The 27,950-nt window shown below is 47.3% G+C and overlaps 1 protein-coding gene across 1 annotated transcript; it reads right to left on the reverse strand.

The window, feature by feature from the left end:
- Positions 1 to 635: 635 nt before the first annotated feature.
- Positions 636 to 9,362, reverse strand: LOC133912930 (vacuolar protein sorting-associated protein 2 homolog 2-like). Its single transcript, XM_062355914.1, has 11 exons — positions 9,143 to 9,362; positions 8,742 to 8,786; positions 8,372 to 8,406; positions 7,863 to 7,913; positions 7,672 to 7,776; positions 7,511 to 7,582; positions 7,315 to 7,386; positions 1,282 to 1,362; positions 1,163 to 1,198; positions 1,013 to 1,077; positions 636 to 898 (listed from the first exon to the last, which is right to left on the reverse strand). The coding sequence occupies exons 1-11, from the start codon at positions 9,174 to 9,176 to the stop codon at positions 802 to 804; spliced, it is 693 nt and encodes a 230-aa protein (XP_062211898.1). The 5' UTR covers positions 9,177 to 9,362; the 3' UTR covers positions 636 to 801.
- Between the last annotated feature and the right edge of the window lie 18,588 nt (positions 9,363 to 27,950).

The raw sequence follows: 27,950 nt of genomic DNA on the forward strand, positions 1-27,950 counted from the left end.
TCGGCAAACTTTCGATCTTATTCGATTTTTAGCCTCGAAGACTTCGAAAACCAAGCAACGAGACGGACTACCGAGGCACCCACACGCATGGAAGGCCCTTCTGGTCCAGCCGCTGCTCTGCAGCTTGAGCGCAGGCGAGGTGCTGCTGCACGACCAGCTGGCTAGAGCAATTTTCTTTTCTCATTTCACTTTTGATGCATCATGTTCCAGTTTATTCTTGCAATCTCCCCCGATCTAGATGCAATTCATGTAGTTGTTGTCAATCCATGTATGTGTTCTTAGGGTGAATGGTGTTAAATGCGATGATTTATCGCTGTCTAGTGGCAAGGAAATATACTTGAAACTATCTTGCTTGGATTACTGTTGATTACAATCGATATGTTTTTGCTGTCAAAGTTTTGGATGCTGACCTTAGCATCCGAAGAAAAGGCAAGGTCACCTGACGAAAAGGAGGCTGGCATGGTTCAAGAATTCGTCGATTCTGTCAAGACTGACGAGCCTGTGGAATGGTTGCTCCAGTGCGTGATGTGTAGCCATGGCGCGTTCATCGGGCGATGCTGCTGGGATTTGGCAGCTTCGTCAAATCTCTACGAGTGCCTCAGTGCGCCAAAAATTCAGGGGGGCAAGCAGGAAAGGAAGAACGAAAGAGTAGACAAGGTTCAATCATATCATGTGCAGTTTGAATTGTTCGCCTACAACATTAAGTTCCCAGCACGTTTGCATTTGCAGACAAACTATGTCTTATCACTAAACAAATTTACATATACATGCATGACTACAATATTTTTTTTTTCCAGCAGCTCAGATGCGGCGAAGAGACGCCAATCGCCTCTCCAGATCGTCAACTTCAGCGGCGGATTCTGGTGGAGCCGCATTTCTTGAAGGAGCCGCAGCATTTCTGCAGAAACAACAATTTAATTGTGGGGGGGGGGGGGGGAGGCAACACAGGTATATTGGCATAGACCAAAATTTGAACGGCATGATGTTAGGAGTTGAAAGATCATTTGCATACCGTGCTTGGCTGTTGTTTACTTTCCTGTTGCTTGCTTCGATGCGACCTTTAGGAGCCGAGGATAGCTGCATTTTCATGAAAGCATTGGTTGAATCAGCATGTCAGAATTAAGACTCAATATCTGTAGACTACTGGCATGTGTTAGCATACCTGAGAAGCCACATCAACGCCAATCTCATCAAGGACCTGCATAGCCGACAGAAGATTCTGGTAGCTGAAATTTTCATGATCTCAGAAGCTGGTAGCTGAGAACTTAGGCGGTAGGTTACCTGGTTTGTAAGCTCTTCTGTTTCCTCTTCTGCTTCATCTTTGTCAAGCGTTTCATCAATGGCATCGGACATCATTTCAAGCTGCATGGAACCGGTCATTTAAAAGCGAGACAGCTACAAGCCTACAACACATTCTTCTAACAGTGCAACAACAGTCTTGGATCCGATATTGCACTAAAAACTCATGTTATCTCCCAGAAGATTAACCACTTGCAATCATATTTTGTGTTAGATAAAGGTAACATTTTAAGCACACTAGCAAGCTGCAACTATTGCAAATGACATGACGAGGTAACATTTATCACTTAGGATGCTAATGTTAAGAATATAGAGTACTTATCCTCTACATATAGGTTATTAGAGTCCCATATGTACTCTATATAGCTACTGGCTAGGATATTTTTTTTCAAGGACGTAGCAATGCTCTTCTCGTGTCGGGCTGCCGTTTCCTCACGTCGGGTCGCCGCTTCCCACAGTTTCTCCGTCGAGATCCAACCACCTGTCAAGGGCACCAAACCCCTGGGTAGCGGAACCTCGACTACGTAGTTCGTAGTCGCGATCCGTCGTCTCCGGCGAGGTTTTGCCCCTCAGCCGTAGGCTTTGTTGGGAAGAAGAGAGAGAGAGGAATTAGGTAATAGTTCTTTCTTAATCCTCAATCACCGATTACAATTATTCTTATAGGCCCAATGGCCGGCTACCCTTGAGCTAATTGCTCCTAAATTTGGGGAACATGCATGGCCTTCCAACTAATCTAGCCACTTCCTAAAACAACCTCCGCATGCGGCGTGGTGACCGCGGCCTATGCGGCCTGTGCGCCTCCAGCGGCTCGGCGGATGTCACGGGCACGCCTCCTCCTGGAATAGGCGCGGCCACACATGACATCTCTCCCCCCCTCGACGTCCAGCGCGTCCTCGAGCTGGAATGATGGATACTTGTCGTGGAACGAGTCGAGGTCTTCCCATGTTGCTGATGCCGCCGGTTCCCCTTTCCAGTGCACAAGCACCTGGCGTACGCCACGCGCCAGCCGAGTGCGAAGGGCTCGTTCCGGCTCCGGAGTGATGGCGCCATGGTGAATGGCCGGAAGTGGTGGCGGAGCGTCCGGAGGCGGCCCCACGAACTTCTTCAGGACGCCGACATGGAACACGTCGTGCACTCTAGCACGTGGTGGCAGCTCCAGGCGGACGGCGACGTCGTTAATCATTTCGGCGACGCGATAGGGCCCGAAGTAGCGGGGCTTGAGCTTGCCCGTCGTGGGCTGCGACAAGGAGGAAACCGCGCGCTGCCGGAGGCGAAGCAGGGCCCAATCTCCTACCTTGTATGCGACGGGGCGGTGGAGCTTGTCGTAGTGGTGCTTCTGGACCTTCTGTGCTTGTTCAAGGCGGTAGCGGACGTCCTGGAGGAAGGCATCCCGCTCCTCCATGTTCTTGGCCACGGCGGCGACCCGGGTTTCGCCCTGCTCATAGGACCGAATGGTGGGGGGGTCACGGCCGTAGACCACGCGGAACGGCGTGTCGCGTAGAGACGTCTGATAGGCCGTATTGTAGATGTACTCGGCCCAAGGCAGCCAACGGAGCCACTGGCGCGGCCGGTCACCCGTGAAACATCGCAGGTACATGACGATCACCCGATTGGCGGCCTCGGACTGCCCGTCCGACTGGGGGTGGAAGGCCGTCGTCATATGGAGCCGGGTGCCCACCAGGCGCATCAGCTCGCGCCAAAACGTGGACGTGAAGACCGGATCCCGGTCGGACACCATCGACCGCGGCACTCCATGCAGGCGCACGATGTCGCGGAAGAACGCCAGCGCGACCGACTCGGCGGAGTAGGGGTGCGCCAAGGCGATGAAGTGGCAGTACTTGCTGAACCTGTCCACCACAGTCAGAATGACGGACTTACCACCCACCCGGGGCAGAGCCTCCACGAAGTCGAGGGCGATGTCGGTCCAAACGCCCGTCGGGATGGGCAGCGGCATGAGCAGTCCCGCTGGATGGAGGTGCTCTGACTTGTAGCGTTGGCACGTCGAGCATGCACGCACCAAGTCCTGGACGATCTGCCGCATGTTGGGGAAGTGAAAGTCGCGGCGAAGTCAGTGCAGTGTGCGTTGGACTCCCTCGTGGCCGTCGTCGTGGACCGCCGTCACGATCTCGAGCAGCAGTGGAGATGCCGGCGCGATGTAGAGGCGGTTGTCGAAGGTGATCATGTCGTCGACCAGCGCCCACGGAGCGCCGCGTGTGCCCGCGCGGATCTCGTCCCGCAGGGCCACCAGCGCCGGCTCGGAGGACTGGGCCTGACGGAGGCGCTCGACGAAGTCGAACCGCGGCGCTGAGATGGCTGTGAGGGCGCCCTCGGCTGTGTCACGCCGTGACAGCGCGTCCGCCACTGTATTAGCCGCGCCGGGCTTATATTCGACCGAGAAGTCGAAGCCCAGGAGCTTCCCCACCCAATGGTGCTGAGGAATGGTCGCCAGCCGCTGGTCCAGGAGAAACTTGAGGCTGAAGTGGTCCGTCCGGACAAGGAACCGGCGCCCCCAGAGGTACGGCCTCCAGTGTCGGATGGCGTGAACCAGCCCGATGAGCTCCCGCTCGTAGGCGGCGAGGGAGCGGTGACGTGGGGCGACGGGACGGCTGAAGTAGGCCACCGGGTGCTTGTCTTGGATGAGCACCGCCCCGAAGCCATGTGTGGAGGCATCACACTCGACGATGAATTCCTTGGCGAAGTCCGGCAGCGCCAATACTGGGGCTGAGGTGACCGCCCGCTTGAGCGCGTCGAAGGCGTGTGCCGCGGCGTCATTCCAGGAGAAGCCCTCCTTTTTGAGGAGCGCCGTAAGTGGTGCCGCGATCGCGCCGTAGTCGTGGACGAACTTGCGGTAGTACCCCGCGAGGCCGAGGAAGCCGCGGAGCGGGGCACCGGCCAGTCGTGGACGGCCTGCACCTTGGCCGGGTCCATAGCGACGCCCGAGGCGGAGATGACGTGGCCAAGGTAGGCGACCGAAGACACCCCGAACGCGCACTTGGAGCGTTTGACGAAGAGTCGGTGCTGGCGCAGGAGGGTGAGCACGACGCGAATGTGCCGTAGATGGTCTGCCCATGACTTGCTGTAGATCAAAATATCATCAAAAAACACAAGCACAAACCGGCGAAGGAAGGATCGCAGCACGTCATTCATGAGAGCTTGGAATGTCGCCGGAGCATTGCACAGTCCAAACGGCATGACGAGGAACTCGTACAAGCCGTCATGTGTGCGGAACGCAGTTTTGTCGACGTCGTCGGGCCGCATCCGGACCTGGTGGTAGCCCGAACGTAGGTCCAGTTTGGTGAAGAATTTGGCGCCGTGCAGCTCGTCGAGGAGTTCGTCCACCACGGGAATGGGGAACGCGTCCTTTACCGTGAGCGCGTTCAATGCCCGGTAGTCGACGCAGAACCTCCAGGCGCCGTCTGCCTTTTTCACCAGAAGGACCGGCGAGGAGAATGCGGATGCACTGCGGCGGATGATGCCCTGGTCCAGCATTGCCCGGCACTGACGCTCCAGCTCGTCTTTATGGGACGCCGGGTACCTGTACGGCCGAACCGCCACTGGGTGCGCGCCCGGCTTGAGGGTGATGCTGTGGTCGCGGGCACGCGGAGGTGGCAGGCCTTGGGGCTCCGCAAATACGTCGCCGAAGGATGCCAGCAGCTCGTCCAGCAAGGACTCGCTGGCCGTTGTGGTGTGAAGGTGAGGCGCGCCGGCAAGGACTCGCAGGAGGAGGTCTACGTGCACCAGCCGCCGGGATTTGCGATCCCCGGCAAGGAGGGCAAGGTGCTCCGCCTGCGCAAGGCCCTCTACGGCTTGCGGCAGGCGCCGAGGGCGTGGAATGCCAAGTTGGATTCCACGCTAAAGGGGATGGGCTTCGAGCAAAGCCCGCACGAGGCGGCCATCTACCGACGGGGCAGTGGAAGAAATGCTCTGCTGGTGGGTGTCTACGTCGACGACTTGGTGATCACCGGCACCAAGGATGCGGAGGTGGCGGCATTCAAGGAAGAGATGAAGGCCACTTTCCAGATGAGTGACCTGGGGCCTCTCTCCTTCTACCTGGGAATCGAGGTGCACCAGGATGACTCCGGGATCACGCTTCGACAGACCGCCTACGCCAAGCGCGTCGTTGAGCTAGCTGGGCTCACCGACTGCAACCCAGCTCTCACTCCGATGGAGGAGAGGCTGAAGCTGAGCCGCGACAGCACGACGGAGGCGGTGGACGCTACGCAGTACCGGCGTCTTGTGGGGAGCCTTCGCTACCTCGCCCACACACGGCCGGACTTGGCATTCTCCGTCGGCTACGTCAGTCGGTTCATGCAGCGACCGACGACAGAGCACCAGCAGGCTGTGAAGAGAATCATCTGCTACGTTGCGGGGACTCTCGACCACGGCCTCTACTACCCTAGGTGCCCTGGGGCGGCACACTTCGTCGGGTACAGCGACAGTGACCACGCCGGCGACATCGACACCAGCAAGAGCACGAGCGGGATCCTCTTCCTCCTCGGCAAGTGCCTCGTTAGCTGGCAGTCGGTCAAGCAGCAGGTGGTGGCCCTGTCCAGCTGCGAGGCCGAGTACATAGCGGCCTCCACCGCTTCAACTCAGGTGCTCTGGCTCGCTCGACTGCTTGGTGATCTCCTCGGCAGAGACACTAGAGCGGTGGAGCTCAGGATGGACAGCAAGTCCGCTCTGGCCCTGGCAAAGAACCCCGTTTTCCATGAACGGAGTAAGCACATCCAGGTGAGGTAACACTTCATCCGAGGCTGTTTGGAGGAAGGGAGCATCAAGGCGAGCTACATCAACACCAAGGACCAGCTCGCGGACCTGCTTACCAAGCCTCTTGGAAGGATCAAGTTCCTTGAGCTCTGCTCCAGGACCGGGATGGTTCAACTTTCCCACAAGACGACGCACAAGACTTAGGGGGAGAATGATGGGATAAGTCTCTGTGCTGCATATGGTCTTTGTGGGGCTGCTTCAGATGGTCCTTGGCTGGTCTTTGTGGTCCTTTCTAGGGCTACAGCTAGGACAGTATCTAGGACAGCATCTTAGCATCTAGGACAGCTAGGACAGCATCTTAGCATCTAGGACAGCTAGGACAGCATCTAGGACAGCATCTTAGCATCTAGGACAGCATCTTAGCATCTAGGACAGCTAGGACAGCATCTAGGACAGCATCTTAGCATATGCTTGGCTGGCTAGCAGCCTATAAATATGTATCCCCAACCCCTCAGGTTGGCATGGTATTTGTGTGAGAAATAAACAGAAAAATTACCCCAACTCCTAGTGTCATCCTCTCTCGATGAGAGTAAGAATTCAGCTACTACCAAGAGTAAGAATTCAGCGACTAACACTAGTGACAATTTTCATTTGTCATCTTGCTACTCGTCGTCTCTTTGTTGCGATTCTTGACCCCTTGCATTCTTTTGTTATCATCATGACTCTACTTGTGTGCTCTGCTTTGCACTTCTTTGGCTTGATTCGACAGGATTACCTAGGCTACATTGTACGACGGCTTTAAAGAGATTTTTTTTTTTATATATTAGTCTAAGTTTATTACTTAGTGTCATCTCTTTCAAATGCAACGATATTATATACGCCTTGTATTTGAAGGGGATGTTAGGAATATAGAGTCATTATCCCTTACCTATAGGTTATTAAGAGTCCTTATCATGTACTCCCTCATGTACTCTCTATATATTGCTCCCAAGGACTACTATTGAATACAAGCTACTACTCTTAACTGCTAAGAGGTTCTGATAGCTTTTGAATGGCTAACTGTTCTAAGTGAGGCATCATTTGCTACAAAAATTGAATCGTTTGAGACATATTAGTCAGGACTTGGGACTGAAACCCCATACATTTAGTTGGATATGTTTTATAGTGCTTTTGGAGTGCTCTAGTTCATCCACGTGTATAGCAACTAAGCAAGTAATTAAGTAGGCCATGCATGTATTATATGACATAAGCGTTCCAGCTTTGAATTGCATAGTGAAGTAAACAGTTCAGCATTGTCAATGTTATTACCGTCATGTCCAGCTGAGTTGATTGCTTCTGGAATTCTCTCGTGACCTTTATCTGTTTTGCTGGTTCCATTTGCTGAAATGTGCAGTGAAATACAGCAGCTCATATAGAAGATAGTCCAAAAAATGTTCACAAGAAAATTGCCTAACAAGATGTGTTGATACTTAATAACAGCTAACACGGCGGTCTTTCATCGTACCTTATTCATTGCTGCCATAGCTTTGCTTGCACCTTTCATTCCAGCAGAGATTGAAGTACCCGCATACATTGCCTAATAAAGAATCCATGAGTTAATAACAAGTTTATCTTGTCCACAATCAGAATAGCAATCCACAAAGTCAAACAGGAAGGTAACCATGCCTGTGTGTGAGTAGCTACTCCACGGATCTGTGCTCGTGTGCCTTGCAAATTGAGGATTTGTTGCCTCAGCCTGACAAGTTGCCGAGCTAATATTTTGGTTGCCGCCTAGAGAAATCCAGATCATCTAGCGTCAGAAAATAGGACAATTTTTTGGGGATTATGGATCTTCCACAGCCTCCTAACAAACTCACCTCATTTCCAGTCTTGGCGGTCTTCTTTATCTCTGCAACCAGCTTCTTCTCCTGCAAAGTTACCATTGTGACATCACCAAACCAGACAATACAATTTGCACACTGTCAGTTGTGTACGGATGCCTGCCTGGCCTGTGGATCCTACCTCTAGCTATGGAAGTTAAAGAAAAGAATTGATATAATAGATAAATATCTGAGACAGCTCCATTGTATTATGCTGAGATAGATTTGTTTTGCCCTCTCAGAGCATGAGGAGGTTAAGACAGCATCGGGGGCAAAAGAATGTTGGGCTTTTGCCTCTAGATTGTGTCTTGGCTAGAGCTTCGCAACCATTCCATTGGCCAGCAAAATTCATTCCTAGAGTGCATATGTAGTGAAATTGCATACAGTAGTAAAATTGCGTATATGGGAGTGGTGGATTCAACTCAGCCAAGCAAATTTGTAAAAATTAGTCACTGTTTGCACTTATTTGTATTGTACTTATATTTAAATGTTTCAGAACAGCATACCTCCATTTGCAGGGAGCCAATCTCTCGCTCAACTCCTAAAATATGTGAAATAGAGAATTGATGTCAGAAAATTTAGCACAATGCCAACTCCATTTTATCGAACCTAAGCTCGATTTTATTTCAAATTGGAGCGCTGCTGTAATCTAATTTGTGCAATTCTGTAAAAAGAGAAATTATAAAATATCCAACCCAATTCGTGAACTTGTGCTGGTCTGACTCAATATAACACGGGTTGAATAACAAATGTGGCGACAATTCCTAAATTGTTTAGCATCGTTGGGGACCAATACGAACTAAAGGGCTGCTACGGTATAAAAAAAGGTGTTCGTGAACAATGCGAATAAGAAGTAGAGGGAAAAACTGTTCTCACCCCGCGTGGCGACAGCCATCTCTCGCTTACTAGTCCTGAGAGCCTCTGCGAGTGACAAACATCACATCATCAACAATAAGTCCAACACACCAAGCTTGTGATCCGCATTTCCCCCCACGAATTTAGGGAGAACGACCATAATACGCAAAAGAACTCTAGATTCCGCCCTTCCCCGCAAAATGCACCATCCCTCACTGTCTGAGGAGGACAGAAACCGATGGAAGATCCGCCAGCGAACGGTGGGCACGGCACTTCCAGCCCAAATCACCGAACCTGAACAGCAGATCGCACCAATTCGACGGCGAACCCCCCCCCCCCCCCCACACACACACACACACACAATTTGTCGAGGAACCTGCTAGAATCCCACCCGCCCGCAGCAACAAATCCAAGAACAGCACCTTTGGGGTCGACCTTCTTCTTGAAGATGTTCATGGCTGCCGGATCGCTAGGGAGACGACGGACCGCTCGCGACCGGGGACCAGATTGGACCACCCTCCCTGCGTTCTTCCCCCGCTGCAGATTTGGCCGTGCTGTGTTCGTGGGCAGAGAGATGGGGAGAGGGAGAGGGAGAGAGGAGAAGACGGCGCCGCTCGAGCCGAGCCCAACACACCTTTTAGGTCACACTGCGGCTCTAGTAGCCGTTGCCACCTTAGACCGAGAACACGAGGTACCAGCCTCAGCTATCGCTCCAGACATGGAGCGCGGGGTCCAGAGATACGTGGGACCCACATGTCGGTGGAGTTGTTTGCTGGAGTGTGGGGTTTGCGCAGCAGAGCACGGCACGGCAGGAGCGCCTTCGGATTGGGCGAACTACCCCACCCCTCCATGTTCCTCTCTTTCCTTTGTTTGTTTCTTTTTCTTTCTACAAATTGATTTCCTGCCTTTTATGCTGGCTAAAATCTAAAAATAGATAACGTGTTATTGTATTTACAAATTTAACATGTGTATTCGACATCTTATTCACTAAAAACATAATTTCAGAACTCAAATGCCAAATACGATACTGTTCCACCGTATTTAGTACATGAGGTACCAAAAACAGCTATATTCAATATATAGGGTGCCAAATACTATACATAGTGTTGTATTTGGCACCTCCTCTGCCATGCGTCATGCTCTTGAGAAGAAGAAAGCTAGGAAGAGAGGTTAGGAAGCTATAAGCCATATGAAAGTAGTTTTTTCATTTAATTCATGATTTTATTTGAGAGTACAAAAATAGTATAAAAATTCTAATTTTTTTATGAGTAAATTAGAGCTCACTAGAACCCAATTTAATTGGTTTGATCTAAAAAAGTATGAGCCAATATTTAATAAAAATTCTCCAAATAAACCAACTTTTATAAATTCTAGCAATTTTTAATGCCTCAAATAAATTCTCAAAAATCTAGAAACAATCACTAATATTCTTTTCATGTGATGTATTAATTTATAGAAATATTTACAACCCTAGGTTATTTAGTGAAAAAGTGAGTTTCTTTGTAATGCACCATTTATATGCATTTTTATCATTTTATGTGATATTCTCTTTTTAATTCAATTTGAATAAAAAAAATTCAACATGCATAAAACATTGATTCTCAGATTAATATAAGCCTTTGTGTGCTCCATTTATATGCATTTTTATCATTTCATGTGATATTATCTTTTTAATTCAATTTGAACAAAAAATTCAAACATGCACAAAACATTGGTTCTCAGATTAATTCAAACATGCTCCATATAATCTGTTGCCGGCACCAAGCTAAAAACGTTATGCAACCTCTCAAATTAATATTAAACCTCTTCTTACCGTTCTTTGTGCTTTATTTCTGCCGTAGTTCTCTTTTCCTGCTTTGAGATATGACATCCTTATCTGCATGCTCTTATTTGGTTGTTTAAATTTCGGATATATCATTTGCCATATTTAATTGGTAAATGTTAAAACTTGTCGTATCACTACCTGCTTTGAAAAGAGGAATGTAAATATATATTCATAATTCCTGGGTCATATGCTTTTAAAGTGTCTGACTTTATCATCTTAGTAGTAGTTATTAACCTGTCATATATCACATGGAAAGAATATTAGTGAATTTTTGATTCGTTGGGTTCTATGTATCAATATGAATGTATGCCTTTATTTTTATTCAAATTGAATTAAAAAGAGAATATCACATGAAATGATAAAAATGCATATAAATGGAGTATTACGAAAGAACACATTTTTTTCACCAAATAACCTAGGATTAGAATATTTTTATAAATTATTACATCACATGAGAAGAATATTAGTTATTCTTTTAGACTTTTGAGAATTTATTTGAGGCATTAAAAATTGCTAGAATTTATTAAAGTTGGCTTATTTGGAGAATTTTAATTAAATATTGATTTAGGCTTTTTGCACCAAACCAATTAAAATGGATTGCTAGTGAACTCTAATTTTCTCATGAAAACGTTTAGAATTTTTGGACTATTTTGTACTCTAAAATAAAATCGTGAGTTAAATAAAAAACTTGAACTTTTTTCATGCGCCTTCTAGGTAGCTAGCTTCCTTCTCAGGAGCGCGGCGCATGTTAGAGGCTGTATTCGGCATCTCATGTGTTGAATACAGCTATTTTCGATACCTCATGTGCTGAATACGGTACAACAGTGCCGTATTCAGTATCTGAAGTGCTGAAATCATATTTTTAGTAAATAAGGTATCGAATACACATGTTAAATTTGTAAATACAATAACATATTGTCTGTTTTTGCAATATACGGTGTGTATATTGTCTATTTTTGGATTTTTGCCCTTTTATGCTCCTTGGGACGTGGGGAGATTATTTTCGGAGTGATCTATTTTCTTATTTTGTGAGCAGGAAATAGCTTTCTTAGTTGCTTCTTTCTATTTTCTGGATATTGTTTGAAAAAAACACTGCTCTAATCGATTGCACCTTGGTCATAATATATCCTCAAATAATAATGATCCATAAAGAAAATGTTCGGACTATGATACTCTTTCTCTCGAATATGTAGGAAAGCTACGCATCATTGATTAATAGAAGAAGAAACAAATATTTACAAGTTATACAATGCGTAGGGTCAGGCGACAAACACAACGCTAACGGCCTGAAAAAAAAAACAAGCCAGAAACAGGGAGAAAACTAAGTCACTACTCAGGATTGAGACAACCTAATGCCTACGCGACCGCCATTTTCCATAGCTAGGCCTCATACCGAATCTGTTGCAGCTGACTACAATACTAAAATTTTGAGTGCTACAAAATTATAATTGTATGAGCAAAAATAGTTCTAAAAAGAACTATCTGGTTCTCCATTAGAAAAAATGTGGTCTAATTTTGACTAAATCTAGCTTAGAGTTTCACCAAAACCATATTGTTCTCTTCTTTCCTTAAAATTTTGGTCCATTGTCTTGCCATCTCTTTGCTTGAGCCATTAATCATACAACCTCCAAGTCCCCAATATCCACTTCCCCTTGTTTAAGGGAGCGTGGGCGCATAGTTTGGTGGTTAGCTTTTCTTTTTCTTTGTTTTTTAGAAAAGTTTGGTGGTAAGCTGGCAGCCTAATCATTGTTGCTGGGCCTTAGGAAGAAAATAACACTTAGTCACTGGCAGCACAGTCTTGGTGCCTTTTATGCTGTTCGGCCGAAGCATGTATAGTAGTGGGTTTGCGGTGGTCTTTCATGGGCCATAGGCTAAACTGAATATGGTCGATTGTTGGGCCAAATTTAGAGTAGTAGAAATGTGGACTCTAATGCAAGCCCTACATGCCAAGAGAACAAGCTCTCCTTTGGTAAGTCGCCAGGTGAGCGACGGACCCGTTTGTCTTCGAGCTTCGCTCGACGCAGATGTCTATCTATGTTCAGGTTAACCTCGGGTTAGGCTAGGTAGGATCTCGAGGTATCGAGCCTCTTATTCTCTTCTAACGTGTGTATGGATATGTACGTGTGTGATGTGAGTGTAGTGTGCATGAGTAATGTACGTTCTTTTTATATAAAAAAAGTAAGGATAGAAATATCCTTAAGAAAACAGGGATGAAAATATGCAGTGAACCATCTAAATAATATTCTAATTAATTACCAAAAGAATTATTATTTATAATCACAATCTTAATGATTAACCATAATATCATTCTGGTTGTTCCGACACGTATTTTGTACATAAGGATCGGAACGCATGCTTTTCAATATATACATCACAACATAAATTAATAAAGAGAGGGTAATAAATATTTATATTATAAATATTAAACATGCAACTGATTTCAACAATTTACAACAAAAGCGAATTAGAAGGAGACAAAACCCCTCAATTCCTAACCACGAAAGAACTACGCAGCGAAAAGTTAAACTTATAAATAACAAAAGAGAACGGCGCCACATGCCCTTAGACACCGTCTCAATACGCCACATTCAGAGTAGGATGCACTACTCTTGCTCATCACCCTGATCGACAGGTACGAAGTAGCCAAAAACAACCTCTTCTCCAGCAGCAGGAGTACCTGAAAGCACAGGCATGAGTACGAAGGTACTCGCAAGACTTAAACCATATAGAGCACATATACATAGCTCGACTCTAAGGATGAGTCACAAGTTAGGTAAAACATATGCACTAAGCATCCTAGACATATGTGTGAGTGACTGAAACATAACCAAAACATATAAAAATTACGCTGCAACTAACAACTGAACAAATGTAACTGTAAACAACATTTGTATCAATAAGTAACAACTACCAACACCACCATCTCCCACGTACCGAAACCACAACACCATACTCGAAACTCTACGACCGATGCAGATGGACAGAAACATACTCATGACCGAGAGTACGGCAGTTCGAACTGTTTATACACCCTGCAAGGGGATACTCCTGGACCCATACGACGCTAAGACCATTCGGTTTGTGCCACCGGCAAAAGTGCACACAAGGGGTACTCGTGACAACCTTTCCCAACCAACCCTAACCGTTTGGATCAAGTATCGCTCAGCGCGGCGGTACTAGAACTACTCTTGGAACAAACTAGTACCGCTACAAGCTCGTCCGCTCACACCATCAATGCCCAAGCCTAAAAACCACAGCTGCGAAGGTATTCGGCTCGCCTTACCATTAGATTGGTATGTGGTGAGTAAGGTAAGTGCTAAAGCCAACAACACCAACAATTGGTGCTTAACCGGTGCAAAGCGGTTTACGGTGTCCGGTTTTCTCTACCGACCTACCTAGGGAAAATCCACATCCGGACAGGACAAAACACCTCCTAGCACCGCCCACACCTCATCTCATACTCACCACTCATACAACCATCTCAACCTCATCAAGTGTATGTAATCATAAGAAGGTCCTATGCTCACGAACAACGGAATGCTTGAAAGTGCATCTAGCCCCTATGTGTGGTTTTAGTAATTAATAACAATACCTATGGATTAACAATGGTGTTGAGTTTGTTAGTAGGTTGTTCCATAGGTGATGCATGGATGAGAGATATGCATGAGCTCTAGGTGAATGGGGAGAATGAAAATACATCAAGATGAATGAGCTCTAGGTGATGCTTGGGTAAGTGATGATAATGCATATGGACTAACAATCATATTGAGAATTGCTATTAGATTATTCCATAGGAGATGTATAAATGATGAAGCATGGATTCTTTGAGAAATACCATGATTTCAAAGAATTGCATCAAAAGTCATTGAGATTTTAGTGATGCTCATAAGAAGAAGAAGAAGCTCAATAAGATTAGCAATAAGCTTGAAGGCTAAGTTACTTGTGGAGATCAAGTAACTAAATGTATGACTTGTTAATAGAGTTTTATGGACTAACCCGTGTGCTATGTGTTTAAGAATGAGTGAGGTTAGGTTCTATATGAAGATTGACAATATGTATGAAGGCTAATAAGTTACTTTTGGAGATCAAGTAACTTAAGGTATAAATGTTGTTATTTAGGTTTTATGGACTAACCCATGTGCTTTGTGCTTGAGAGTGAGTTGAGGTTAGAATCTATAAGAAGGTATAAGTTGAATTGAAATCATATGTGCCAAGAGTGAAGAACAAGAGTGGACTCCATATTTGATAAAATGAATTCCTTGAAGATGTCGAATACAAAGTGGTTTTCTATGGCAAGACGGTGAAGGGCAAGCAAGACTCGGCTACGATGGATCATCCGTGGTGAAGGGCAAGCAAATGGCTTGGCGCCGAAGGACCAAGGCGGCGGTGAAGAGCGAGTGAAGGCTTTGCGCCGATGGACCGTGCGAGGCCATGGGAAGATATGAATGATTCACATAAATCATATGAAGAATCAAGAAGAGATGGAGTGAAGAATATATGAAAGTTGGCAACCCTCAAGGTTTGAAAGAAAGAAGTGGTACTTGAAAGTTTTCAAATGCTCAAAGTGGTTCAAACGAGTTTTATCTTTGAATTTGAGTATTGGTATGCCACACTATTAAGAGGGATGCAACATGAGCTAATTGTCATGTCTCAGTGCTCAAGAATTTCTAACCAAACCAATGTGAGAGTTTCTTTTTAGAAATCCCGGTGTGAAAAGTGTGGAAGTGTCCGAATTAGATTTTGGAGTGTTCCTAATTTGATATCATGTGTTTTAGGTCATGAATTCAGTTGGGATGTGTAGCCCTCTGAATAAGCTTTCTATAGAGTCCAAAATCGTTGAAATAGGACTCCGGGATCAAAAGTTATTGCCGTTTTTCAGATGTCAGCTGTGTTGAACCCGGATACTCCGGGCTGACCGGAGACTCCGGGTGAGTCTCCGCCAGAGGATCTCTGTTTGGGCTGTTCCAGTTGATCCAGATACTCCGGTGTACCCCGAAGACTCCGGGTAAGACCAGAAAAGTTGAGTAACGGCTAGTTTTTTGAAGTAGGCTATTTATATCCCCTCACCCCCATCCTTTGGGGCTGCTGCAAGGGCACGAAAGAAACACATTTTAGAGCCAAAAGAACTCCCTCCCACTCCATTCTAGTGTGTGATTTGAGAAGAAAAGTGAGTTGGGTTGAGTGATTGGAAGATTGAGTGCAAGTGAGATAAATCCAATCTTGAGCACTCGAGTTCATCGGGAAGAAGTTCGATTGCGTTTGTTATTCTTGGATGTGAAGTCTCCTAGCCAGCTAGGTGTTGCCCAGTGAGCTCCCGCGCGTGTGGTGAGCTGTGGGAAAGTTTGTGAAGGTCGATCTCGCCTCTGAAAGGGAAGAGATAAAGCTAGTGGATTGAGGAAAGCGGTTGAAAAAGACCTGACTCGTTGGAGCTTCCTCAACGGAGACGTAAGATTCACGGTGGTGAATCCGAACTTCAGGAAACAAATTTTGTGCCTCCTCTTTTGTTTCTCTACTTTTGAGTTCTTGCTCAATCTTTGTGCATATTGCTCGATCTACTTGTTTGTGTGTATTTGAGTGTAGGTTCTCTGTGAATCTACTTGGGATCATCTCTGGGAACACACGACATCACTTGGTTTGAGTTAGAACTCTCTACCCATCCTTTATATTCAGTTTCGGGCTCAGTTCGGTACAGAACCCGGAGAATCTAGACTTTACCGGAGATTCTGGACCTGTTCAACCCGGAGTATCCAGAGAATCCGGACTTTACCAGAGATTCTGGACCTATACAACTCGGAGAATCCGGACTTTACCGAAGATTCCAGAGTGTTTTCAGCCTTTTTCAATTTAAGTTTTATTGCATATCTCTCGCTAGATTAGAGTAATTCTTGTCACCCTAGGATTGTAACTTTCACACTCATTTAGGGTGATTGTGCACTAGTTGAGCCTAGCATATTTATGTTTTTCACTTGTGAAAAATCCGTTAGTTTATATTCCGCTGCAAGTTTAGACTAACGGTAAAAGGGGACGAATTTCTGCAAAAACGCCTATTCACCCCCCTCTAGACGACATCATTATCCTTTCAATGCTCTGTCATTCGACTTCTACCGAATGACCTAAGTATGGTTAAGCATATAAGTCGAACTCATATCTGGATATTGACAACATCTCAAGGCTACAAGGAATGTAAATACACAAGTATTCAAAGTAGAAGAATGCAATCGGCATGGGTTCTACCCATTGGCACCCGACACTGACTCACTAAACATGCGTACATACATAAGCATATTTCATCAATTTTTAGACTTATATAATTTCACAATAGGGATCAATATGCTTAGTTGCTTGCCTGGATGCACTGGCTCAAACAGGTGGGGCGCCTCAGGATCGCCCTCAGCCTCCGGGATCGACCGATCGGCGCTATCTAAAAAGGATCAACGAGTGCAATGTAATGAAAATGAATGAAGTATAAAAAGTATGCCACAAAGCTTAACAACGTGCTAGAATAATAAGATATGCAAATCAACGCAATACTAAATGATCTAAACGAAATCCGGAAAATAACAGTCATCCGGAGTGTCCGAATTGGTTCGAAGTATCCGGGTTTGGACCCTCTGGGTGACCCTCCGGCAGAGGCGCTCGGTTGCTGCTTTTTATTTGACTGGCCCGGAGTATCCAGGTGAATTCGGAATATCCGGGTTCCGGAGTATCCGAGCCATCCTCCGGTGAAGCCTCTCGGTTAGCCACTATTCTAACTTAACCTGGAACCTCCGGGTTGGTCCGGACTATCCAGGATGTACCGGACACTCCGAGTGAGGTTCCGAACGAAGCTCTCGGCTACACGATCACATATCTACCTGGAGTCTCCGGATTTGACCGGATTATCCGAGTGATAGAGACTTGGGTTTTTCACGATTTTTTTCCTCGGGTGATTTGACTCACTTTACAAATCTATGCTACCTAAATGTGTATATGCCCTATCCAAAAGGTTCTAAACCAATCTCGCACTTTAAACCCTAATCAATTTTGAACATAATTTAATGGACCATTTCTGCTGAACCCGAAGTCTCCGGGTGAGTCCGGAATATCCGGGCCAGCCCAAAAAAACTGTTCTGAGTGGATTCTAAGGGTCCTGGAACTTACTCATCACTATCAACACGACTCTAGAGCTCATTTTCGACTAAAACTCCATTTTTCTCCAAAAAGCTCAAAAACGCCAAAAACTTCAAGAACTACTCGATTCCTCCACGAAAATGAAAATGGATTGGATAGATGAGTAGGTCATGAGCTAGAGAATACAATGGTACCACATGCATACCTTGAATCCTCCACTTGAGCTCAGATTTTGGAAGAGAAGAGAGGGTGAGCTTGAGTGGGAGAGGAGCTGCTGCAGCTGAGCTACAGAGTGAGAGCGTGTGGAGTGAGGGAGGAGAGAGAGAGAGAGAGAGAGAGAGAGAGAGAGAGAGAGAGAGAGAGAGCAGGTGGGGCTGCCCCATTTGGTGAGTGGCATGGTGGGGTCACCGGTGGGGCCCACAAGTTAGAGAAAATGGGTATTTTCAAAGCAATTTCCACTCTTTTCTCCCCAATTTTCTTTCTCTTATCCAAATGATTTTAAACAAATTGTGCTAATGTGCCAAATAATCCCCCGAATTTAATTATGACGCTAATGACATATAATTAAGCTTAATCACATGATTATTGAATTTGAGACGTGACAAAATATAGTGTTTAGTTGCCTCCGGTATTTATCCTGTGCTGAATTTCGTCCGAAATATGGTCCATTAGAGCTATAAAAATTGAATATGTCATCTTTAGATAAACCTTTTAATGAACTAGTTGCTCCTAATGTAATACAGGTCTAGATGTAATAGAGTATAAAAGTCCACATGCGTCTTAGAATACATTATAAAGTAACTAAATGTTAGTAGCTATACTACTACATAAATAATTTAGTGGGACGCTCATGTACCGACAGGTATGTGAAGCCGTATATGCAAAGATTATCATAGACAGCTCTAAATAAGAACCGTCTGTGATAATAACGAAACCCCTCCGAAGATGGTGGGATATTTCTATTACAGACAGTTCGTATTTAGAGCTGTCTGTAATAAAACCAATATCACAGACAACTCCAAATACGAGCCGTCTGTAATATTAATACAGATGGCTTGTATTTGGAGCCGTCTGTAATAAAACAAATATCACAGACGACTCCAAACATGAGCCATCCGTAAAATTAATACAAACGACTTCAAACACGAACCGTCTAAGAAAATAGCCATAGAGAGGTGGGACACTTTAGTACAGAGGCTTCAAACATAAAGTCATCTGTACTATTAGAACCGTACATCATTTCCTACTTCCGAATCAAAGTAGAACAGTGGCGGTCGAACAGTGCGCAGCTTTTGGAGGGAGAGGGTGATTTTGATCAAAAAATTTGTTAGATTTCGGTGAAAACTTAAAAATTCATTGGCATTTTGTTACTCCAAGGTAAGCATTATGTTCAATTTTAGTTTAGATGGTCTAGATTTTGGTTTGGAGAGTTAGCTGGATCTAGATTTAGATATAGATTTTTTTCATAAAGAAATAGTTTTGTTCTATTTATTAGATGATGTAGATTTGTGTTCTAATTTAGTCTCGAGAGATCAACTATATCTACATCTAGACTTAGATTTTTTTCATGATGATCTAGAATATATTAGTTGTTCTAGGGATATATGAAGCTCAAAGTATAGATGAAGGTTTAATTATATGTTACTATAAATGGCTAGCTTTAATTTAGTGTTATAGATAAATTTTAGATTTTTTGTATATAAATATAAAATTATCAATAACTATAGTATTTAACAACAAGTTTTGAATTAATGTTTGCCCTTATTTTTAGTATTCATGTATATAATATAATGGTAATTATTAATTATTTTCAAATTAATTGTCATTTGTATGATCCATTCATGCATGCATGCATGGTAGCTCCATTTTTTTGACGAAAAGTTTGGTTGCTCTCTTTTATTAGGTTGGTTTGATATTAATTTACTTCGTACATTGTAGATGGATCGTTGCTGGATGTACAGTTCTCGTACAAACCAACGGTACCTTGATGGTGTGATGACTTTTCTGACAACTGTCGAGGAGGATCGATTGGAGAAGGATGTTGAATTTATATATTGTTCTTGTTGCGATTGTAGAAATGAAAGATCCTTTCTAAAATAGAACGCAGCCTTATAGATCTAAGCGCTCTTGATTATTAGGGGCTTCGAACTGGACTACACGTATTGGACCAAACATGGTGAAGAGCAGAATGTGTTACATGAAGACGTTGGTATCGTCAAAGAACCCGAAGTCGACGTAAGAAGAGAAGATAGTGAGGAATTTGGTGCATATGATGATGATTGTGGTGTTGCTAGCGATGATGATAGATTGGATCATATGTTGGGCGATGTAGACGTGAACTTGAATACTCAAAGAGATTTTAACAAATTCATGTGCTTGATTGAGGACTTGGAGAAGTTGTTGTTCCTTGGATGCAAACCGGAATACATAAAGTTGTCATCCGTTCTTGAACTGCTTAAATTGAAAACAAGCGATGGTTGGTCGGGTAAGAGTTTCACGATGCTATTAAAATTCTTATCAGACATGCTTCCATATGGAAACGAGTTGCCCAAAAGCACATACGAAGCAAAACAAATTCTTTGTCCATTGAGGATGGATGTAGAAAGGATATATGCATATCCGAACAATTGTATCCTCTATCGTAAAGATCTATCAGACTTGTATTCATATCCAGTATGCAAAGCATCTCGATACAAGCGTTAGAGTCAATCAGATGATGACGAGGTGAAGAAAGAAATTCCTACTAAGGTGGTGTTGTATCTGGCTATAATTACGCGTCTTAAGCAGGTTGAAAACCATCCAACTCCAGCAGTTCCTAAACCTCACAAGGAGGCAATGCAACTAGTCCTACACATCCAACAGATTCACCAATATGATGCTGGTCCATCCAAAGGTGTTGTTAAGAATAAGGCAACCCCTAAAAAGGATGAGAAAGTGATCCATCCATGAATGACGAAGATTATGTGAGAGTACAGGATGAGGGGATGTATTGTGTAGTGCATAGTGCACGAGAGGGGATGTATGAGTCATCTAAATGGGCTTTTTGGTAAAATGACACCAGTCTCATTTTTTTTAAAATCTTTGAAACTTGGATGTTAAAGTTTGAAATAACTTTGCAAAATATCTAGGTCTTTTGAAAAGCATTTGACTTGGTCAAAATCATGTGCCATTTGATTTTTTTCTTTTCAGCAAAAAAGAATATTCTAGAACCGGCTATGGTTGCTTTTGTCTGTAGAAGTATGGAAACATCTTGTGGATTTTTAAGAAAGAGGCTTGGTTGGAATGTTTTAGAAGCTTTTAAAACATTTAGAAATATTTTTCATAAAACAAAGTACTTCAGCCTCCTATGGCAAATTTGTGTACTCTCCCTCGTCTTGGGTAGACAACACAAGGGTGTCTCGTGGCAAGCACTAGATCTATATCTGTCTGCCAATTTTGCAATGTCACGTGTGAAGGCCGTGGAGACGTACCTAGGATGCCCCTAAAGATTTACACAAGTGGACTTCATAGAGTGCTTCATCAACAACATAGTTTCATCCCCTTGGCTATCTCCTTCGGAACGGCTGTGTTGGCCTCAACATGCTGTTCTACACAGAGGGTACAATAACTTTGGAACTCGAAATCTTGTGAGCGGCAGGATGAAGTGGCCATGTTTTCACACCATGAATGCAATTAAAGCAGGGAACTTCACTGTGTAAAGTTTCGTCATCAGTGGCTAGGGATGGTTGAAAGGCGTCGGCGTTGAGCGCACTTCTGGAGCGTGACTGGCTAGTGTGCGAATTTAATTTGCTAGTTGTGTCTTCTTTTATGTTCTTCTTGTATCAACTTATCTGGTGCATTGTATACTAAGATATTCCAGACTAACTTATCTCAGCAATTCGGAACTTGCGGCTCCAAATATCCGTGGAGCAAATGTTTTGTGAGAACATGGATGAATATCTAGGTTGATGGAACAAAACACTCGGATCTGCAGCGCACAATGTTTTGATAATTCGTGTAGTTTCATCGTATACGATGAACTGATGAGAAATCGTTCATGATCAACTTTTATAACGCTAGTTCGTGCTCGAGAGATGGATGTTGTAACGCTAGTTTGACCAACATAACGCCAGCTCGTGCTTGAGAGGGAAATCATAGCCACCACCAACCGAAAATCATCATTCGGAGCCCAGCGACACCAATACTACAACATATATACTCGTGGTGATGATTGGGTCGGAGGTGGGGACGCAGAGCGACAGCACGCACGCTAATGCCAGTGGGTTGGGTGTGTGCGCGCACCACCATACCGTCTAGTATGTAGGCACGTAGCGCGAACGGATTAATTTGTCTCAAGTGCGGACGAATTGGTGGTTGCCGCCGGCAGCTGCTGGCCACTAGCTGTGCGTGGCGCCGGCAGGACACGCGGTTGCCCGGCAAATTCGCTTGCTTGGTACCTCCTCGCGGCGCCAATCACGGCCCAGATCGAACAAAGTGGCCGCACGAGCCCACCCGGCCAGTTGGCGACGCACCCGTGCGCGCGTGCAGGTCAAACAAAGAGTCGCTGGTAGATGACGACTCCAGCTGTGTGGAATCTGGCACGGAATATATGCACCAACAGCTGCAGCCTGCACAAAGAATTAAGCACCGCAAGCCACCGACCGCTGCTGCTTCTTCCGGGTGACATTAGCCATCTGATTACTCGAATTTTCAGCGGTGATCCGTCGCTGATGGCACCCATACCATGTCACTTAAGTTGAGGTCGATCTCTGAGTCCCAAACCGTATTTAAACACCGATCGAGAAGCGGTGCCTGCTTGGCAATTTGAAGGGTGCTAGATAACACAGCAATGCAAGTCCACGACTGAAGATCATTCTTCCAGACATTTCCAATAACGGTAGCGATAGTCGCAGCGCTTAGACCTTAATAGCAAGTTACCATTGTAATATCGCGGGTTTTACTTTATCGACCAATTAACGTTTATCTTGAGACTTCTAATTTGCAGCCATTAACTCGTAGTACGCATGCAAAGCCATCTATAGCTACACCGACACCGGCTCTCTTTGCTGCCAAGTGAAGGACTGAGAATCCACACGAGCACAAGAGAATCTACAAATTACTGTAACTCTCTACTTCCACTACTAATACTCCTGCACTCCGTACTAGGTGTAGGAGCAGTGATGTAGTAGTACCAGTTGTACTGTGGTGCTTTCTCACGTGTGGAAACCACGTGAAGAGTGAGGCACCAGATCCAGCGCAGACGCCCTCCTCGGGAAGAACACAGCAGAGCAGCGCGACGACGTGGACTCAACTCGGCCTAAGAATGGACGACGCGCGGTTATATATATAATTTTTAATATTTGCAACACTTCACGTCAGTTTCAACAAAATGATATGAATAGCCTACCATCACTCGTTTATAGGACGAGAACAAGATATCATCTGATAAACAAACAAGACCATATAGGCTCCAACGGTTAGGACATTAAAAACCCAGAGAAAACAACGTGTCGCTCGTTCACCAGGCGAGACAAAGCTATCACCCTTTGAACGGGCGACACTTTTGTCTCGCCCAGTGAATAGGCGGCGAGACAAAGCTGTTACCTTTTGAACGGGCGACACTTTTGTCTCTCCCGGTGAATAGGCTATATCTTTGTCTCATCTGGTGAACTAGCGACATGTTGCTTTGCCCGAATTAATTTATTTACGGAAGAATAGATAATTTTTTGTGGTCGAATCGTCCAGTACCATTAGATGTTTATGAAATATTTTGAATACCCGAATTTGATGGAAACAAATAATTGAATATGGTGATTTTAATGAGAACTGCGACATACACGGACATTAGCATGTACGATACATGATCATTATAGCCTAAACCAGTACCACGTCTAAACCTAACATGCCTTAGAGAATAGAAACAACAGGATTACAATATCAGGTCTACTGAGTGCAACATGAACATTTTCCTTTCCTCGTCGCTTGTGGTCCTACCTCACGCACTGGACGTGCCCTCTTGCTCTTCCTCTCCCTCTCTGCCTCACGTGCCTCCGCCATTATACGGTTACACTCCTCCCTCATCTTCTGCTGCTCCTCCTAAATGCACTTGCATGTAGCCTCCCTCCTCTCGTCAACTTCCATCTCATGGACGCGTCTTCAAGCGGCGCGGTGCTCAGTGTGAAGGAGGAACACATCCGTTTCAAACTGCTCTGGATTCAGCCACTGTAAGAAGTCACATAGTGGTGGCAGCGACTGCAATAAGGAACAAAATATTAAGCGATAGATCTTAGTTATTTCTGGAGTAGTTTGGCCAAAAGTTATTACCTGGCAGCAGGAGCCAACATTGGTACTTCCCTTGGGTGGATTGTACTCGTAGTTGCGGCATATGAAGAACCTTCTTCTGTAGGTGTAGGAGAACTCGGAGGACTTCATTACCCTACAAAGGTCTCCACACCAGCACATAGGCACTTCAAATCCATCAGGCAAAGTATCCGGAATGTATTTCTTAAGGAATGGATCAGACATCATTTTTGTCCGAGTTTTGGAGGTTGAGGCTACTAGGTGGTTCTACATGTGGGCAGAAGATTATCTATTTATACAATGGATTCGTCCTGGCTTATGGACTAAGTCCACGGAAATTGGCCTTGCAAAGCAGTTGATTCTGTAGTAAGGTGTGGTCTTATAAACTGAAATTGCTACTTCTGTAAAGGCTGCTTCTGAAAAGTCTACATCTGAAAAGTCTACTTCTGAAAAGGCTACATTGTCGGTGTATCAGGAACCAGGGGTTCCCGAATCCCGAGGCCAGGCCATTAATCCACCACATGGTGCCATCCCGCGGAGTCTCCTCCGCAAGGTAAAAAAGATCAAGTCCCAGGAGAGGGCGCTCGGGGCCACGGTCGGTGGACCTCGAACACCCAAGTTCCCCGATAACCTACGAAGTCTAAGTGCCGGGAAGAAAGTGCTCGGGAAGGTATACGGTGACCCCCGAGCACCCGAATCCCCCGACGGTTAAGAAAGATAAGTACCGGGAGAAGCGTGTCCGGGGCCGCAAGCTGTGGTCCCCTGGGCACCCAAGTATCCTGAGGACCCACTGAAGGAAGTTCCTGGAGAGAGTGCTCGGGGCCTCGTGCAGCGGCCCCCGAGCACTCGGTTCCCCGAGGACAAGAAAGGGCATTCTCGGGAGAGAGTGCTCGGGGAGGTGAACAGTGACCCCCGAGCACTTGGTTCCCCGACGACCCAGAAAGCCCCCTGATAGTGGCCCCCGAGGGACCCACTGATGAGGTGTCAGCCCGTCAAAGGCCTAAGGCCGTATTTAAAGAGCGTGCGTGGACTGTCACCTCCAACTGCTCCCGCCACACTCAGCGTCAGTTCCTGCCACGTCCTGGCAGAAGGGCATGGGGTTATTAATTGCACGGGTCCCATCCCGTGCCATCCGGCCCATCTCAGGATAACGTCGTAAGGGCCGAGGCGTTCTGTCTGCCGCGCTGCTGTGGCAGGGGAACAAGACAGGGCCGGCACGCCGAGCCGCTCTGCGGCTGCCCAGTGGGCCCTCTCCACGTTGCCCATTGCCAGTGCATTTATGGTGACGGATGACCGGGAGTGAGACGCATTTTCCACCCCCGGTCATTTCGCCCAGAGGTGATGATGACACCCTTTCCATTTATGATGTCTCGGAACTCGTGTCCCCCCTCCCGTTCGGGGCACACTACTGCCGGTGGGTATTTAAAACAGCCGGCAGCACAAAAAGAAAGAGGAGGGCGTTAGAGAGTTGGTTCAGACAGGCAGAGAAGAGAAGATCAAGAGCACCCAAGGCCGGCAGCTACACACAGGACGAAGAACAAGGAGCCCCAGGCTCTAACATAGAAAAACACTCTTGTAACTAGAAACATCCTTGAGGGACTTTCTCAAGGCTTTTATAGTATTCATACAGGAGTAGGGTGTTACGCCTCCGTGCGGCTCGAACCTGTCTAAACACCAATGCATTTACTCCATTTTGCATTGGATCATTCCACACCACCGGCCATCGCATTCATACCCATTTATTTCTCCGGCGAACATATTCAGGATCATCCCCCCGGCCGAATCTCTAAAAAGGGGTCCCTCAGGATCCCTGCGATAGGAGTTACCCCTCCGACAGCTGGCGCGCTAGGTAGGGGGGAAGCATCCCTGAATTTGTTCGTTTGTTTCCTTCTGCAGAAAAAATGACCGGTGGTCATCGCTTCCAGCATTCCGGCTCCAGCTCCAGGAGGGAAATGCAACCCCTCACACAGGAGGCCCCAGTCGCTGCTGCGTCCCAGCAGCAGCCGCGATCTGCACGAGCGGCGTTCCCCTCTTAAGGGGACCAGGGCGCTGGGCCCAGCAGAGCCACTGCCGCCATCGCCGGTGCACCATCCGACCCCCAGCCGGTGGCTGAAACTCCCGCCGCCAGGTTCGCGTCTGGACGGCGCCGGGCGCCGCTCCGGCGTAGGCTCGCCTTCGGCGAGGCCAGCCCCGGGAGTGCGCTGCTTGCGGCGCACGCTCTCCTCAGGCATCCGCCAGTTCAAGCGGCGGGGGAAACCCCGGAGGGCCGCTGGCTATGGGAAGTCGCCGCCCTGGTCGGCACTGCCCACCGCCAGGTGCTGGCCAAGAGTTCTCGCGCCACCACCCAGCGTGGCGCCGTTGGGACCGGCCCATCGTCGGGTGGCGTTCGCGTTGGCCGGGGGGCATCCAGGCGGAGCGTCGCCCCCCTGGCCGCTTCCGGAACCCAGGACCTCCGCTTACACCTCAATGAGCGGAGGAGCATCGAAGACGCGCGCGTCACTCTCGAGCGCTAGTGGGAGACCCGGCAGGAGGCTGAGGCTGAGGACCAGGCTTCCTCTTTGCCGGCCCATGATCGCCTGGGCTCCCCGGCTCACCGGCGTTCACCGCCCAAGGGCGCCGCCCGCACCGCAGGGTTTGGCACCGGCTGTCGTGCCTTCACCAGTGAGCTCCGCCGGGTCAAATGGCCCACCAAGTTCTGCCGCGAGCTACCAGAGAAGTACGACGGGTCCATCGACCCCGTCGAGTTCCTCTAGATATACAGCACCGCTGTCCAGGCGGCTGGTGGCAGCAAAAAGGTGATGGCTAACTACTTTCATGTTACCTTGAGGGGCTCTGCCCGCTCTTGGCTTATGAACTTACCCTCAGGGTCTATCAGCTCCTGGGATGATCTTTGCCACCATCCCACGGATAACCCCCCACGCTGTCATTGTCGCCTTCCGGCAGGGCGTCCGCGACGAGCGGATGCTCGAGAAGCTAGGCACGCACGAGGTCGAAACCACTGCGAAACTTTTTTGCGCTGGCCGACAAGTGCGCTAAGGCGATGGAAGCTCGGTCTTAGCACGTTCCGCGCCCTGAGAACCCCGCCGCCGATCAACCAGGTCCTTCCCGCTCCGACAGGCAGGAAAAGAAAAAGGGAAGGAGGCGTGAGGCTGTCCCCGTCAAGCCAGCCAGGGGCCCACCCGTGGGTCGGCCCAGGAGCCCAACCGTCGGCAAGCACGCCGGCCGGCCGCTGACAGACGGCCTGCGCCCGCGAGAGCCCCGGCCCGAGCCCCTCCTAGGGCTCCGGCTCCCGCTCCGGCAAGGGCCCCTGCTCCTGCGGGGCCCGAACCGGGGAAGTGGTTCCCGATCCACTAGACCAGATGGCATGATCTCACGGAGTGCCGCACGATCAAGGGCCTCATCGAGCAGCGCCAAAGGGACCGCGACGAGCCCCGCGGGGGTGACGACGAAGGAGTCGCCCCCGACAACACAGAGCTCGGCTTCCAGGAGCCTGAGCACACCGTCGCCTTCATCGATGGAGGCGCGTACACGCCCTCCTCCCGCCGCAGCGTCAAAACCATGCGGCGCGAGGTGTGCTCGGCGACCCCGAGCGAAGAGGCCATATGGCCCCTGAAGTGGCCGACCACCCCGCCAGTACTGCAGGTGTGGGGCGACTACCCCTGGTGGTGTCCCCCACCATCTGCAATGTGAAGGTCAGCAGAGTGCTGATCGATGGGGGCGCAGGCCTTAACCTCCTTTCCAAGGAGGCTTTCGAGAAGCTGCAGGTGCCGTTCAAGCGTCTAAAGCCGTCGCTCCTATTTTACGGGGTGACACCCGGGCATTCCCTGCCCCTTGGGCAGGTCGAGTTACCCGTGACATTCGGGAGCCGGGACAACTTACGGACGGAGAACGTCATCTTCGACGTCGTGGAGCTCCCCCTCCTCTACAACGCCATCCTCGGGCGCCCGGCGCTTGCTCGGTTCATGGTGGTTACGCACTACGCATACCTCACGGTTAAGATGCCGGGCCCAACAGAC

This window comes from Phragmites australis, chromosome 3 (assembly GCF_958298935.1).
Source record: "Phragmites australis chromosome 3, lpPhrAust1.1, whole genome shotgun sequence".
In the NCBI taxonomy this organism is placed as follows: Eukaryota; Viridiplantae; Streptophyta; class Magnoliopsida; order Poales; family Poaceae; genus Phragmites; species Phragmites australis.

Bases quoted from the DNA above. Each gene is read 5' to 3' on its own strand.
- LOC133912930 (XM_062355914.1), bottom strand. From the start codon at position 9,176: ATGAACATCTTCAAGAAGAAGGTCGACCCCAAAG. The intron at 8,787-9,142 runs GTGCTGTTCTTG...TGTCACTCGCAG, and splicing joins GAAGAAGGTCGACCCCAAAG to AGGCTCTCAGGACTAGTAAG. The intron at 1,078-1,162 runs GTATGCTAACAC...ATGAAAATGCAG, and splicing joins GCGTTGATGTGGCTTCTCAG to CTATCCTCGGCTCCTAAAGG.